The sequence below is a fragment of the Primulina tabacum genome, chromosome 10 (genome assembly GCF_025594145.1).
Source record: "Primulina tabacum isolate GXHZ01 chromosome 10, ASM2559414v2, whole genome shotgun sequence".
Lineage (NCBI taxonomy): Eukaryota > Viridiplantae > Streptophyta > Magnoliopsida > Lamiales > Gesneriaceae > Primulina > Primulina tabacum.
The window spans coordinates 26,621,644-26,636,174 of record NC_134559.1 but is presented as its reverse complement, the minus strand read 5'-3'; the positions used below and the strand labels follow the sequence as shown (position 1 = coordinate 26,636,174).

Genomic DNA, 14,531 nt, shown 5'->3' with positions numbered 1-14,531 from the left:
CTTACAGTTGGAAATTGGTGAGAAAGCTTACGTTAAGGTCTCCCCCATGAAAGGAGTAGTTCGGTTCAATAAATCCGGAAAGTTGAATCCGAGATATGTGGGACCGTTCGAAATACTGGAGAGGGTAGGAACCTTAGCGTACCGTCTAGCTTTACCGCCTGATATGTCCAGGATACATAATGTATTCCACATCTCACAGCTGAGAAAGTATGTCCCAGACCCGAGTCATGTACTCAAGGTTGTACCACTGATGATTGAAGGAAAACTCAACGAAAAAGTTAAATACGAAGAAGTCCCTATCCGAATAGTGGACACGAAAGACCAAGTGTTGAGACCCCGGACAATATCTTATGTCAAGGTACAGTGGTCAAATCATGCTGAAAGGGAGGCAACTTGGGAACTCGAGGAGAAAATGCGATCACGATACTCTCATCTATTCGAAAGAACAAGCTAATGCAAGTTTCGGGGACGAAACTTTCAATAAGGAGGGAGGGATGTGAGAACCCAGGATTTTACGATCCGAAGCAAATCAAGTAAGTAATACCAACTTGAAGTTCAACTCAAACTAAGCTCAAAAATGTTTGTTCCAACTAAATAACTTGAAGATTAACTTAGATTTTCATTAAATTTAACTCGAGGAAGCAACTCCAAAGCTCGGGGATTAGCCCATCAGGAGGTCAAGCTACAGGTAACCGTATCTGTCAAAGTATTATCACTGGACGAATAAAACCCCAGCTCAAGGTCACGATCTGTCAGCTCGAAGAAGCTCAACCAAACTTGTCCTAACAAGACCAAAAAGGGGAGTTATAGGTTGAGCTGAGGTTTGGACAAATTAAGTATGTAAGAGATAATCAATGAAGGAGCCAAGGGTTAGGACAAACTTAATATGCATGGGAGTTTGGATTATAATTATGACTAATCTAGAACTTGGAGAATGCATGGGATTTTGGATTTTCATGCATGAAACTTTGGACCAACATTATGACCACATTCATGGCTATTCTTGTTGACCAAGATTTCGGCCAAGGAGAGGATAGGTGGAAGGCCTTTCTTTTCCTATAAATACCACTACAAGTTGATGAAGAACACACCAAAAAGTGCTCCAAAATTTTGGCCCTCACTCCTTCTCAAAACCTTTTCAAAAATTCGGCCAAGTCAAGTGAGGGAAAGGAAGGAAGATTTCGTGCAGTCCAGTGCGGAAATCTTACGTCGAAGTGTTGTCTGATTGAAGACCGTAATTGCTAAAGTCGCGCCGAGGTGCTGCCCAATTTTTGGAAGAAAGCTTTGAACAAAAATCTACTAGTGTAAGTGGGCTTTTGTTACGTATACTTTTTGTATTTTTAAAACTTGAATATATAAGTTATGACATGCGTTTATGTATGTCCTTTTTTCGAAAATTCAGTATGTTCTGTTTTAAAATTACGATCGGTTATGTGCTCTGTTTGTTGTTCGAAATTCTTTGGTTCCGCTGAATCCGTCTGAAACTCTGATATCTGAAAACTCTGATACGTTCTGTCTGGTAAATCTGAATTTCGTGTTGCACTGTTACAAATTGATTTGAAATGGGACGAGAATTGTGATTCTGTCTGGCCCCCAATGGTGGGTATAAAACCATTTCTGTTTGGCCCTCAATGGTGGGTATAAAACCATTTCTGTCTGGCCCCCATCGGTGGGTATAAAACCATTTCAGTCTGGCCCCCATCGGTGGGTATAAAACCGTGTTCTGGCCTCACCCCTTAGAGGACTAACATATTGGGGACAATTTTACCATGGAAATGAGATGAGTAACAGTGTTCTGTCTGTTATGATATGTTATGTTCTGAATTGAGTTAATTGGTTTCTGAATTGTTCTGAATCATCTGATGAATTCTGTCATTTATTCGATTTGTCTCTGTCCTGATAAGTTAAGAATATTAAGTTTTGAAAGTCTGTTAAAAGAACGTTTTAAGAAAACTAAGTTCTATATGTATCTTTGGAATCGATCGACCCCCACATGCTGAGTGTTTCCCAAAACACTCACCCCTTACAAATTTCAGATAAAAATGAGGAGCAACTGAATGAGGAAGAGCAAGATGCTTTCTGGGGTTGGTGAACCGGAGATCAAGATCAGAACTCAAGATTTTGCTTTCCTTTCGTTTCCGCTATTTCAAACTCTGATGTATTTTATTCCATTGTCATTGTAAGACAATACTTTATTTATGAAAAAGACTGGTTTGATTTGATACGAGGCTTTATTGTTTTCAATTTAATTGTTAAACAATGCCGGATGTCACCGATGCTTCGGACTCGGGGCGTGACAATATATCTGATAAGAATGAGCACTTGATATTTGAATACGAGTTGTGATTTTAGCAGCGTAACAGCAAGCTAGAATAGAATAGTAGTTCGTGTTATCTTCTTCGACTGCTCTTCTCGCCTATTTATAGGCTTCTCTTCCAACGGTAACATTAAATAATATTTGAATCTTTATATCTGTTGATTGCCATGTCAATATTCCTCTGACAACCGTACACTGCAATCTCTGAAATGCGACGTTCCACTAAGTAATAGTCTACTATGTACTATTGTCGGTTGAATGTTCTTTCCCGATAACTGATGACGTGTTCAGCTGAAGAATCAGCTGCTGGGCAATAGCTTGTGTGTCTTGAACTGAATACTATCGACTGATCGGTTTACGACAGATCAGTCAGTTGACTTGAAAATTCAGTTACGCTGGTATCAGTTGCCTTTAATATTATGCACATTAATCTTCAGTTAGTCAACTAATAGTTGATTTGCGAAGCCTGTTTATTTGATCAGTTAGTCCAATAAATACGATGCTTAGTTTGTCAAATCACTGAAATTTAGTTTCCAACAGATCTGTTCAATGCTCTACTCCAGTAAGGATTATGCTTGGGTTTTAATAAGTTGTAAATACTTGAGCATTTTGTCATCCTTAGCTTCATAAACTCCATTTATCTATTGGGTGACTAGCTGAGAGTCGGTGTAAAGAATGATTCGGGTGGCTCCTATTTCCCAGGAAGCACGTATACCTGCCAGAACAGCTTCATATTTTGCCTCATTGTTGGTGACCTGGGAGTCAATTCTCAGAGTCGACTTGATTTTTTTCTCCCAAGGGTGCTGTTATGACCACTCCGGCTCCACATCCAATTACACTGGATGCTCCATCCACGAATACTCTCCACACTTCTTCCTTGTCCGGCTGAGTAATTTCCGAGAGGAAATCTGATAAGGCATGCGCTTTGATAGCAACCCGAGTCTTATACTCAATATCATACTCACATAACTCCACTGTCCACTTCACCATCCTTCCAGAAACCTCCGGGTGAGTCACGATTCTTCCGAGAGGACAGTTGGTCAGCACAATAATCGGATGCGAGAGAAAATAAGGTCGCAACTTCCGGGCAGTCATTGAAAGTGGATCGGTTACGGTGTCCGGTTGCGCAACTGGAAGTTTTGAAAATTGTTTTTCAACAAGAAAAACTAAACCGAGCACATCACAATATGTGTAGCAAATAACAAAAACAAATATGTCATACATAGAGTGTTTAAGAAATATACCTATCAATCTCTTAAGATTGATGATGGCTCCAACTAAGATGTTAAAGACCTTAGCTCTTGAATGGTAGACTAATCTAAAAGTCTCCCTTGAGCATTCCTTGCTCAAAATCAAGCCCACCACCAACAAGATAAATTCACCTTACACTTGCACTAGAAAATGTAAGGTATTTTTCTTTGATAAGTTTGTGCTTTCATCAACAATTTGAAGAAGCAAAATGAATGGAATTTTTTATTCAAAATTTCGGCCAAGGTGAGTTAGGAGAGAAGGGGAGGAAATTTTCTTGGTGATTAAAAAAGTAATAAAGTACATGAGCATGCCATACAATGTTTAATGAAAAAGTTGCCTCCAATCCTTCACCTCCCTTGCATGCTTTTTACTTGAGCTTGTAACAATTACAAGGCTCATGGAATTTTATTTAAATGTCTCAAATAAATTTGAGACCAATTAAACCATACTTGAATTTACTCAAGCCCACTAGTTGAATAATTATTTCTAGTTGGGCTCTACAAGGCCCAATGTTATTTAATTAATTCAAAACTTGAATTAATTTAATTATTTGAACTCTACTATGTCCACTAGTGTTTAATTAATTCAAAACTTGAATTAATTTAATTTAGTCCATAATAATGTTTATGAAAATCATAATTTTCAAATACATTATTTATTTGGCCAACTTTTAATTTAGGAACACTTCTACAAATTAAAAGTTACATTCCCCATAATCCTCATATAGAAGTCATACTTCTATTTTTGTTAGCGCTTAAAAACTCCTTCATAAGCCGGTCAACACATTGAACTATTTTTCTTCTCAACGGGATCTAGAAAGCTAGCACTTGTGTGGTTCTCAATGGTTCAATGATACAACTAGCCGTGGATTCACATCTCAATGTGATTCGAGACTAAACATGTCATTATATGAACATACCCAAAATGCTCCATTCTTACTTATGAACTCCTTGATAATAAGAAAGTCAGAAGTCAAGTCTGTTAGTACCCAACCAATCATGTTACACGCCTAGCAACATCGCTGACATGATTCCCTAGGTATCAAATGATAATGCCTGCAAGAACCATTCAATTATGGTTAACGTACAGTACGGTCCCTTCATCTTATATATCCCAACCGATTCGACAACTATTGGTATATCGAGAGCTGTCAAAGAATCGATACTATGTGTCATGTCGTAGTTGCATCGATGGTGTAATCTATGAAATCCCTTTCATAATTACCACCATACTCTGATCAGAGATTTCATACTACATATACATGAGATCACATAGGATATCCATACCCGAAGGTAAGCGGTGAATCCCCGACTACAATGCATCGACCCCAATATGTTTCGACAAAACACCCAACCTTGCCACCTGATGACCCCATGAGAGTCGGTAAACAAGTCAAAGTGCAATGCTAGCATATAGAGTCTCAATGTTATCCCAGGTGATAAGAACTAATGGTGTACAACCATATACTAGGACGTTTCCACTCGATAAGTGAGAACCACGTGGAAAGTCCTTTATGGAGGGTTGTTCAGTGCACTCTACAAGGAGCACCTATCTGCTTGCTCGGACATCACAATGTCTCCTACCAATGAAACATGATACTCACATCGCAGATACTGGTCTCAAACTCGAGCGGCCTATATCCTTCTTAGTGGCGGCTGAATCGATTAGGAACTATTTAGAATATACAGTATTCCAAATATGAATTTCAAGATACTCATCATATGAGCATCTCATATTCTTTCTACTCTTTGTATATTCAAGAACTTTATTTATGCAACATGCATGGGTATACAGATAAAGATGTCCAAAACAATAATTTCAAATATTATTAAAATAAAGATTGTTTATACATAGAGTTTCAACATGAACCCTCGGCCAACACTTGGCTCGACGGGCACATACTCTAACAGTCATGACCAGGTCCAGGGCTATCTTTTCCATTTCGTTGTACCTGAGCTCGGCTTCTTTGAGAGCATGACTGACATAATAATCTGGCCTCAAATAAGATCCTTCTTCTCATATAAGCAATGAGCTGATAACATGCTCTGTGGTAGATAAGTAGACAAATAATTTTTCCCTGGGCTCTAGCCTTACCAAGACTGGGAGCTCTGCCAAATGATCCTTGAGATATCTAAATGCTTTCTCACACCCGTCATTCCAACCAAATTATGCGCCTTCCGAAGGATCTGAAAGAATGGATAACTTCGGTGTGCCAATCGCAATATGAACAGGGAAAGTGAAGCAATTCTCCCGGTCAGCTTGTGTACTTTTTGGACAGATCGAGGAGAAGGCATGTTTAGTACTAACTTGACCTTTTCCGGATTAACTTCAATCCCGCGATCAGTAACCACAAAACCCAAAAACTTACCACTCTTCATGCCAAAGATGCACTTGGTTGGGTTGAACTTGATCTCATAATGCATAAGAGTGGCAAACGCCTCTTCCAGATCAGAGATAAAACAAGAAATTTCCCGAGACTTCCCCAATATATCAACAACATACACTTCCACATTTCTTCCCAACTTCTTTGCAAAAACTCTATTCATCAAGCGTTGGTATGTGGCCCCAGCATTCTTCAACCCAAAGAATGAAGCTGGCTTTATCTTGATCATCCTTGGCCAGAAGAATTTGATGATACCTTTGATAGGCATCCATAAAACTGAGAAGCTCATAGCATAAAGTGGAATCCACTAACTGATCAATCCGGGGCAGAGGATAATGATCTTTGGGGCAGGCCTTGTTGAGATCCCGGAAATCTACTCACATCCTCCACTTCCCTGCAGCCTTTGGAACCAACACCACATTCGATAGCCAGGAAGGAAATTGAATTTCCCGAATGTGGCCGGAATGCAACAATTCTCGTACCTGTAAATCAATTACTTTGTCCTTCTCATGATCAAAGTGTCTCTTCTTTTGCTTGACATGATGAGATCCTGGGATGATATTCAAATTGTGCCTCAGCTATCAGGTGTGAAATCCCGACCAACTCCTGCTGGAACCAAGAAAAAACACTAAGATTAGTTTTTAAACAGTTTAATAAACTGACCCGAGTGGATAAGCTAAGATCTCGAGCCACCCGAATCTTCTTCCTTGGCGCAATCTCCACCACCTCCTGCTCTTCCTCTGATACAAAATGAACCTCCCCCTCCCCCTCCCCTACTACCCTATCCACCTCCTCTACACAATTTCTTCCCTTCTCCTCCCGCCTTGCCTTCTTCTGGTCTACCGGGACTGTCTCCACATAGCCTTTTCGGGAAGAAGATTGATCTCCATGGACCTCTCCCACCTGATTTCCGACTAGAAACTTGATCTTTTGATTATTGGTGGAGGCTACAGATTTCAACTCATTCATAGACGGTCGCCCCAGAATAATGTTATACGATGAAGGGGCATCTACAACCGTAAAAGTGGTCATAAGAATTTTTCTCAATTCTCGGGTGCCCAGATTCAAAGGCAGAACAATCTCTCCTTCCGGATACACAGCATGACTAGCAAAACCAAAGAGAGCAGTCTCTACTGTCTCCAACCGGTACCCCTGCAAATCCATCTGCACTAGGGCTTCTTTCAATATGACATCACAGAATTTAATGAATCGACGAAGACCCTCATAACATCATAATTGACAACTCGAGCTTGAATCATCTGGGCATCATTATGAGGAAGACTAAAACCTTGGAGATCATATGGGCCAAAGCTAATAACCACCTCATTCCTACTCACTCCATCAACCTCCATACAGTCTCTCCTACTCCTCGACTTCCGAGCCCGATTGGAATCCCCATCGGTAGAACTTCCAGAGATCAATTTTATTACCCCTAAGATAGGGGTGAAGCCTTCTTCCTCTCTGGCTCTTGCTTTCTTCTCTCGCTCGAGTCACCTCTCAAGTCCTCTCGAGCACTGGGTCCTGGTTGCCGAGTTGTCCAGGGTGGCAATCTCGGCCTCTTATTTGATGAATTATATCCCGGGACAGCAGGCTGGATATAATCTCTCTTCAGCATCCGGCACTCCTCTGTGTTATGAAAACACACTTTATGGAGGGTACAATATCCCTATTTCTCGGGCCTAGTAGGCTGTGTATGGTGATTCAGATCTTGTGATCCTTCTGTGCTACATTGTTGAACGTCTTGGTCCCGGGCAATTTTTAAAGGCACGTGATGAGAAACATGCTCGGGATTGAGCCTCTTTTGACCTCTCTCCTCACGTCTGGCCACCCAGTCACCCTTCTCTCTCCTCAAGGGCATCCTTCTTCTGCTTCTGGGCTTCCTCCATATTGATATATTTTTCCACCCTGGCCAAAAGAATTTCAAAATCCCCGGGCGCCTTTTTGGTTAGAGATCGGAAAAATTCCCCTTCCGGTAGACCCAAAGTAAATGCAGTAGTCTTTGTCTTGGGGGCACAAGAAGGAACATCCAGAGCAACTCGGTTGAACCTCCGAATATACGACCTCAAAGTTTCTTCTGGGCTCTGCTTTACTTCGAATAGACTGAAAGCAGTTCTTTTATACTTCTTGCTGCTACTGAAATGATGTAAGAACACTTTTGAAAATCTTCAAAAGATTGTATGCTCTGAGGGGACAATCCCTCAAACCACCTCTGGGCAGAGTCCACAGAGTATTTAAGAACATCTTGCACTTGATTCGATCCCATAGCATTGCAGCATGGCCATGTTCTCAAATCGGAACAAATGCTCCTCAAGATCAGCACTATAATCCTTGATCTTCACAGATTTGAAATGTCCGGGCAGAGGTTCCCGGACGATAGTATCAACAAAAGGGAATCCCTTAGTGATTACCCGAGCATTATTCCGGCTTTCCATTTGCCCCCCAAAATCTTCATCTTCTGCCTCAACTCCTCCAACTCCTCAACCACGGTAGGAGACTTAGAACCAGCGCTAGATTCCCTCTCCTCCATTCTCATTTCCTCCTCTCTCCCCTCCTGATCTCGCCCCTGCTCGCCCTCTGTCTGGCTAGAATGATGAGAAGGAGCCTTTCTCGCTACGATCTTCTCCACTGCATCAGATATAATCCTAGCCAACTCCTAAGGTGACAAGGTAATTGTGGGGCCCTTAAACTCCTAATCGTTATTACAATGCAATCTGATTAGGGTTAATTAATTACAGTAGAAAATGAGTTTAAATTTTCTTTACAATGAGCCCAAAATATCTTATTTGAATACTAAAAATAGTATTTCATCTCATATCATAAAACATGCCAACACGTAATTAAAGCCAACCACATACAAATAACTCATATCCTCGGGACATGCCCCGATATATAGATACATATATATATACTGGGAAACAAAATATAAAACCTCATATCAAACTGTGACTCCCTCCAGAAGCACCCTCTCCGGTCTCCTGATATTCCTGGAGTACCTGTCATTGTCCACATACAAAGATAACAACAACCCTCTCTGGGGTGAGCAAAGCTCAGTCTGAAACAACCACAATATATATCACAAGTATCTAAACAATGATATATGGTATGCAATGCATGTATGTCGTGGAGTTATCAAGTCAAATGCTCATCCACTGAGCATATATCAGAACCAATCGAATCGCTATCAAATCAATGCTCGAGCTGGCACACCGACCTCAATCAGGGATACTCGAATGATAGCGTCGACAAAGCGCCATCAAATCCCAAATCTCAATCAATCATTGGGGCCACTAATGTATATGCTTTAAGGGCCACATAATGACAAACATAGCATTGTGTTCACAAACCCTAGAATCAAATCCAATCATATCAAGATATCCAAGGATCATAGCTCAATGTGTATGTCATGTATGCCACATCAACTCAACAAATAAGGAATATAGACATGTATTCTCAATCAAATCAATCAAACATATATAATATGATACAGATACTTGTCGTATGTTACTCGATCACAACATACCTCAATTCTTCGTTCCAGTCGATATAGCTTAAAGATATCAGTATAATAATCTATCTACATCAATAACATATTCATTTCAATCAATAACATCATTCAAAATCAATAATATAAGCTTCAAATATCTTTTGAAACTTCAAAATTCGTATCAAATCAAAATCATAACATAATTCAATTCCGACTTCAAAACTTAGTTTCTTGTCGGTTATTCTATCACATATATGAATCTCGACTTCAAATACATGATATTCCAGCACTTCAATAATTCAAGTTGCTGAAACTAGAAGAAACTTACCTAAAAAAGAAGCTCTCGATGCGAGGATTCCGAATATATAATTTGTTCCAAGTTTGGACAACGTTTCGAGGTGATTTCGTATGGTAGAAATCGATTTCTCTCTTTTCTCTCTCGAAGCTTCAAAGGAAAATGAAGATATGTACTGAAAACTCATCTTTATCAACCTTATAACGTGTGCTACAGAGGTATTCGTGCATATGGGCGACCAAACTCGCATATATGCGCGGATAGTTCTGCCCTGCGCGCCCAGTTCTACGCGGGTGCGCGCATTGCTCTGTCCTAAACGCTATTTTAGATTTCGCATTAGCAAAAGTGGTAAACATGAAAGTTGTAGATCTATGTCTTAGCTTTCATTTTCCACCGACCTCACTCAATTTGGATATCGGATGCGAGAGTTATGCTCATTCTCCCAAAATGTGTCAATGCAGGAACTGCAACGTACACGATACACTTCGGGATGATTTTGCCCCTATTTTCAAATAGATTTGGACAAAACTCAGAACATGAAAGTTTTATTACTATGTATTAGCTTAACAATGGAATTAATCTCATGTCATTTGGACAAATAATCAGTTAATTATGCTAAAATCCGTAACATGTGTCACTTTTCTGTTGCGGTTCAGCACACGTTTCAAACACAGATCAATTTCTAATATAATTTTCATTATCACAATCTATTTTCTCATTTCCATTGTCATGATATACATCATACACGTAATCACATGACAATTTCATGAATTATCGATAATCAACCTAAGATTTACGATAATACGATACACGGTCTTTATGGTAATAATAGGTTGAGGTCCTGTAAGCGGAGGACCACCTTGACTAGAGATAAGTAGATCATCCCCGGGGACCCGAGAAGTATCTTGATTAGTCCTTCTGGTAGGAGCCTGTCTTGAGCTCAATTTCCCACAGACGGCGCCAATGATGCAAAGATTTGGATAAACTGGGTCGAGGCAATCCACCGAATCGGATAAGAATTTTATAAAGGAAAATGAGCCAGGAAATATATCTTGAGACGAAGATATATCTGTATATAGCGGCTGCAAACGTATCCTGCAAACAAGCTAATGAACTTGTGAATAGGCGCCGGAGGGATGTCCGACGTGACCACTCCGATACTTAAGTCAACATGTGAATAAGAGCTTGAGAAAAAAAATTTTGAATATATGTTTGAAAATATATGTGAATCCCGCGTTAATGTAAAAGCAAATATGTTATTATAGGAAGAAAGCCAACTTGGTCACCTTTTTTTCAGTGCTCACTTACTAATTATGGCAAAATGGTTGCTCATACTTTACTTTCTGATAGCTTCTTTGTCACGCAAAATCCTTTTAGCTTTGACAGATAGAGTATCTCATACTTACGCACTTGAGTGCAGTGCTAGTATCGTGGTAACCCGAGTCTAGAGTCAATCATCGGAGAACTCGTCTGGAAGCTCGGGCTTCTGGTAGCTCGAGGAATATGCCGGGATGTTTGCAGACCAGGGAAATGATGTCTCGGGTACTTACCTGACCGACTGCTAATGAGTTCCTGATATGGCCCTCTCACGATTCGGGCTATCAATTTAATATCTCGGGTCATCCATGACCCGGGTTCTTCCAGGCCGGAGTATCAGTGATCTTGACTATGAAATCAATTTTTGGATTGAGCATTTTTCGTTTAATCAAAAACTATAGTTAACATGACAATATTTCGACGTCAATATTTTAAATCGTCCGTAAGCTGAACACTATGTTTCGATCGTTCTCCTAACATTGACATGCAATTATTGTTTCCCAATATATACAATGAGAATCTATTGAATACTCTGATAATTTTAACGTTAAAAGCATAAACCAGATTAAATTTCAATAGAAGTTAAAAATTATTATCCACTTCTCACTTGGAAGAAGTAGAAATCATGAGGTTCAAGTTAGAGTTGGTGTGAAAGTAAAGGTTTCGGATTTGTTGGGCAGCTGTGGTTTATCTTAGGAATGTGGCACGTGAAATGCACGAGGGCCCCTCCCGAGCTCGGATGTCTGTCTTTACTACTCTTTATATCTCTACGCATAGTTTCAATACAAGTCACGAATCAAAATAAATGCTAGCTGGTTCATTTTTTGCAATAAAAAAAATTCAATATATTTAATTATTTAAAACGTTGAAACATTTATTTAATATATATATATTATTATACAGAACATTCGTTTTAGAAAATAATGAATGATAAAATAAAATGTGAACAAGCTAGTACAAGATTTTGTATTTGTTTAAAGATAAAAAAATAGAGAAATTATTATACTCATCATGGTAATATTAATTGTCTGATATCAAAGCAATTATCAATTGACGAACCTATATAAGATGAGTAAATTTATTGTGAGGCGATTTTGATTTAAAGCGCCGGAAAGATTAACTCTGTTTTTATTTATAAGAAAAAGTAATATTTTTTATATAAAAAATAGTATTATTTAATAGTTGACCGGATAGGAGATTATTCTCACGAAATTAACATGTGAGATCGTTTCAAATGCGTTTTTATGATATAATACTTAAAATATTTGAACTGCATTATTATCATCAAATATAGTTTTTAGAAAAACGTCAATCATTCAATCATATAGCTAATCGATATCAAAGTAAAGATCATATATTTTTATTTATACTAACGGCAAGTTTGGGCAATTACTAAGAGGAGATCGTGGGGAACAAAAAATTTCTTATATTGAAGGAGATTAAGACATAATACTTAGATAATTTTATGATTTCAAAAATTTTGAATCGTACAATCACTTCTAATAATAATCCAAACCTTGATGGGCCCCATGCGTCTTATCTAGTTATAATATTTTTGGTACAAATGCCCCAAACTCCCAACCTAAACTATGGTTGCCATATAGTGAAGACATGAACAACTTCTCAACGCCACTCATTCATTCTTTCACATCAAAAATAGTTTATTTAATCAGACTTCGTCCAATTATTTCGAAATTGATAGATAAAGACGAACAAGAATCTATTATTTCAAACCTCCTTCGACTATTTCAGTTGCATCGGACGCCGAGATAGGACTACACGAGCCGAGGCAATGACGCAACACCTTCTGGAGGTAAAATGTGACACTCACATGAGTCTTAAGCATGCATGATGAACATTATGAAAGTGGTATAAGTTGAGAGTTAATGATGATTGACAAGAAATGAATGTGGGTGTTTTGTGAGTATGATTGATGAAGCATAGCTGGATTCATTGGCATCATAACCATCATCAATTAATGGTGGTTCTTGTTAGAGTAAGTATCAAGCCAGCGAACTTGTGGCTTGTGTTTTTTATTGATTCTTATGTAAAAACAATATTTATTTTAATAATATTTTATGATTTTATCCTAATTATGACAATATTTTATCTATATACTCATGCAAGCTGCATAAATAAAGCCTTATATAGTAGGTACCACGAGGTCTGCCTCGCAACGTAAGATCGCGAAACTCATTAGAAAATGTACAGTATATTCTAAACATGTTCCTAGTCGAATCAACAACCCAAAATAAGGATAAAAGTATTTTGAGCTTGAGACTAACATCTATGATGTAAACGCCATGTTTCATTGGTAAAAGCATGGAGATGTCTGCTCATACAGACTAGTGATCATTTGATGATGCACTGAACAACCCTCCCTCAAACTTTTCAAGTGGTTATCACTTATCTAGTGAAAATGTCTGCAGTTATGGTTGTACATCATTAGTCCTTTGACCTGGGACAAGATGGAGTCTCTGCGTACTAGCACTGTACTTTGACTCGTTTATCAACTACATTGAGGGTCATCAAGTGACAAGGTTGGGTGTAATTTTGAAATAAGTAGAAATCAATACATTGTAGTCGGGAATTCATTGTTTTCCTATGGGTGAAGATATCCTATATGATCTGATGAGTTGATACTGCAAAGAATTTCTGGCCATTGCAAGATATATGATTAGGGAAGGTGGTTCTCTAATTGTACATATGATGTCACTATTATTACTCAGATATATCACATCGTTATCGAATTCATTTACAAATCTCGATATACTAATGATTGCATATTCGATCGGGATATATGATGTAGAGGCCTAAAAATCCGTACTTGAAAATTTGGGGAAAAATTAAAATTTTTCTTTTAAAATAATTAAAATACCTCGTTCATAAAATAAACTGATAAATAAAGTTTTATGTTCGAAATGTCAGCGGAAGTAAATGTTTGTTTGTAAAAATAATAATTTAAAATAATCCAGCAACTTGAAAAATGTTTGATCATAAAATAGTAAATGCTGAAAAAAAACGAGATCCTCGGATCCAACTACTGCCGACTCGAGCTGGCTCACTGGTCCCCGCCCTCGATCCCGACATCAACAGTACCTACAACAATCAAGTCTAGTGAGCCTAAAGACTCAGCATGCATATATCGTAAATAACGAGTAAATAATATAGTAAAATTTGCATGGGATAAAAATATCATGTCATGATGCATAATGTGAAAATAACTTGTCATAAGCAATTATAATACGTGCATAACTGAACTGAAAATCATAGTGAAAATGTTTGCTCCTTCCTTGGAGCCCTGTAATAAAATAGTATGTCATAAATTTTCTGATTAGATTATGGTCTACGCAAGTGGCCCCTGAACTGAACTGAACTGACCGGTTACTGGCGACCGGACCGGTAACTGGCGACCGGATTTAATAATATACGTCTGATCAGACTACTGCCACAGTATACTGGGTGAAACAACTGAACTGACCGG

The 14,531-nt window shown here is 38.6% G+C and overlaps 1 protein-coding gene across 1 annotated transcript; it reads right to left on the bottom strand.

The window, feature by feature from the left end:
• Positions 1-6,328: 6,328 nt before the first annotated feature.
• On the bottom strand, positions 6,329-7,115 carry LOC142505013 (uncharacterized). The gene is made up of 2 exons (XM_075617839.1): positions 6,615-7,115; positions 6,329-6,433 (listed from the first exon to the last, which is right to left on the bottom strand). Exons 1-2 carry the CDS (start codon positions 7,113-7,115, stop codon positions 6,329-6,331), a joined length of 606 nt encoding a protein of 201 aa, XP_075473954.1.
• Positions 7,116-14,531: the final 7,416 nt, after the last annotated feature.

What these genes read in the sequence shown, in the direction of transcription:
- LOC142505013 (XM_075617839.1), bottom strand. Translation starts at nt 7,115, where the DNA reads ATGGATTTGCAGGGGTACCGGTTGGAGACAGTAGAGACTGCTCTCTTT. An exon ending in ATCTTAGCTTATCCACTCGG is followed by an intron (nt 6,434 to 6,614) that starts GTCAGTTTATTA and finishes ATTGATTTACAG; the next exon opens with GTACGAGAATTGTTGCATTC.